Consider the following 2,673-nt stretch of genomic DNA (forward strand, 5'->3'; position numbering starts at 1 on the left):
CATAAAATTGGATTGAAATATGCATAAGAGTAGCCTTTTTGCGACTTAAAATTTTGATAGTGCATTAAAATTATTGTAATTTTAAAAATTTACTATTTTGCTTTATTTTACATATATGAGTCAAAGTTATAATAAAACTAATCATACCGATAATGATGATAATGATAATAGTGGTGTGTTGTTAGTTTGCATATATTAATATTATAATAAAAGTTGTCGTGAACACTAAATGCACGAAGGAAACACAAGCATTTAAATTAATGAAAAAACGTGCAATAGGAGTAAGTGAGTAAAATTGTGAGAAAGAGATAAAGTATATTATTATCGAAGTAAGTGCAACGAAACAAGAGAAAAATTTGGATAAAATACGTGTAACCTTAAATACACGCATAATGCTTGGCGCCATCACTATATACAAGGAGATTATGGGAGGTTCAATACGATATTGGTAGAGCTCAGTATACAGGGGAAATGGAATCGGTACGTTATCTGCAGAAGAAGCGACAGAAAACAAAAAATAGGAAAATATAGAATTAAACGACACAATATGCAACAGCACATAAGAGAGAAAAAAGTACATCAAGAACAACGAGAACAGGTGACGCCTTGCATTTTTCTTAAAAATAGATGGGCGCATCAGCTGAGATGTTTCAAACTGCTGTTTTTAATCTTATTATTTATACTAGTGTGAAACAATGACTGCAGTGAGAGGCGGATAATATGCTAACTGTGTGTTATTTGCCATAACCACAGATAAGAGAGCATAAATGGAGAGGTAAGATAGTCATTTTTTTTGCTGATATTGATTGAAATGTGTGAATAATCTACACAAACTTCAAAGGAAAAGGTATAGCCCACGTCGATCCATCTGGCTGTAAGTGTAAATAGACCTACCCGCGGTCATTGAAAGCGCCAACTTGTCTTTATCCATAAGAAAAGGAAAAACATGCGAATCATCCTTCAAAAGCTGGCTCATCCAGCAGAACTGTACCAGCGTAATGCTAATCCGCTGTCAAAACTAAGTTATTTTCCTCTTAAAAAGACTTTTTTCGTCCTTAAACTAGCCTCACCACAACAGGAATCAAATATCCCCTTTACAAGATAGGTAAAGTCAATTAAATGTCAAAGTGGATGGTATTTTTTTCTCTGTTCCTGGTAATCAACACTAGGGATGGCGGTGCAACTGACAATGGTAAATCAGCGCGCCAGTATTACACCCTTTGCGAAATTTATAGTAGCGCCCTAAAGCTAACATCACAAACCTACACTGCACTCGGCGATTCCAGCGATTATAACAATATACTTGACTATAACATGTCCGTGGCCCCACAGTCCTGGAAACTGTTGTTCGCTGACCAGACGGACTCAAACACATGGGAGAAAAAGAAATCTGAGCTGCAGGCTAAAGACAGCAAAATAAACTGGGAGAAAGACTGGGAAACGTGGAGAAAAGCCAAAAAAAGCCGTCGATGACAAAAACAGCCAGTGGAGTAAACTAATAGACAACAGGGCGCCACCAAGGCCAAACTCACCGGCAGCGCAGCAAATCAGGGCACTAACCCGACAAGCGAAGACTATCCTGCGAGCAGTAGAAAACGAGCCAACACAAGAGAGCAAACCGTTGACAGCGGCAATCAAAGACCAGCTAATGGGGGCCCTCTGTGCGGGAAAGGCCGCTTGGGACACAGCAAAAACTAAATGCGACATGAAAGCGGCAACCGGAGCAAAAAGCAGCAACTGTGCGGACGACGAAGCCGGCAATTCGCTTTTGTCTGACATGGTCTGCTTTTGTCAGACAAGGACGAACGGTGAGTGCATGCAAAGCGGTGCCAGCGCCAGCCTCGAAGATGGCAGCGGCAACGGGAAAGCAGGAGGAATGCAGGAACTAATAGACAACTGTCCTAAGTCGGGAGACGAAACCGACGCACACGAGCAACTTAAGAAAGCAGTATCCGCGTTCATGAGCATGGTTGGCGAAGGGATAACAGTCAACGGCGCTGTAATCTTCGGCGGAGCCGTCACAACAAACTGCCAAAACGAAGCTTCGGCGTGTGTGGACTACAAAAACCACTTCAAGAAAAATCAAAAAGGCTTTGCTGCGATTCCATGGTTAAACAAACTACGTACTGCAATCAGCTACCAGCAGCGCTACGAGCAGCACCAAGCAGATCAGCGGTCAGCAAAGCGTCGATTCCAAGAAATTTCTGATTCCATTCACAGTCTCTACACAGAACCAGAAACGGCACAAATAGCACAACAGCCAAAGCAGCCATTAATGACGGCACCTAAATGCAAACCACAAAACACAACTCCCTCTGAATGCCCAGAAACTGAATGCGATTATGACGCAAATGCGGCAGATGGTAACAAATGTAAACCTAAGGAGGCAGAAGGGCAGACGAACGCAGTAGGAACAGGAGATGCAACTGCAGGAGCAACAGCAGCTTCAACTGGGTGTGCAAGGCACGGAACTGATAAGGCAAAATGTGAAGCTGATAAAACAGGCGATAAACAAAATTGTGCATGGAGAAAAGGCAAAGATGGCGAAACAGATGAGCCTGAAAAGGAAAAGTGCCGAAATGGTAGTTTTCTAGTAAACAAGAAATTGGCTCTGATTGCTGCTACTTTTGTGTGTTTGGTAGTATTTCAGGTATTTTGAATTATAGGTGTATT

At 41.8% G+C, this 2,673-nt stretch overlaps 1 protein-coding gene across 1 annotated transcript; it reads left to right on the top strand.

Annotated features, from left to right (window-relative positions):
• Positions 1-1,648: 1,648 nt before the first annotated feature.
• On the top strand, positions 1,649-2,659 carry TEOVI_000462200 (variant surface protein (VSG), putative; the record flags this gene model as incomplete). Its single annotated transcript, XM_067227369.1, has 1 exon — positions 1,649-2,659. One exon carries the CDS (start codon positions 1,649-1,651, stop codon positions 2,657-2,659), a length of 1,011 nt encoding a protein of 336 aa, XP_067083470.1.
• Positions 2,660-2,673: the final 14 nt, after the last annotated feature.

Source organism: Trypanosoma equiperdum (genome assembly GCF_001457755.1).
Source record: "Trypanosoma equiperdum strain OVI genome assembly, contig: ctg_947, whole genome shotgun sequence".
NCBI lineage: Eukaryota > Euglenozoa > Kinetoplastea > Trypanosomatida > Trypanosomatidae > Trypanosoma > Trypanosoma equiperdum.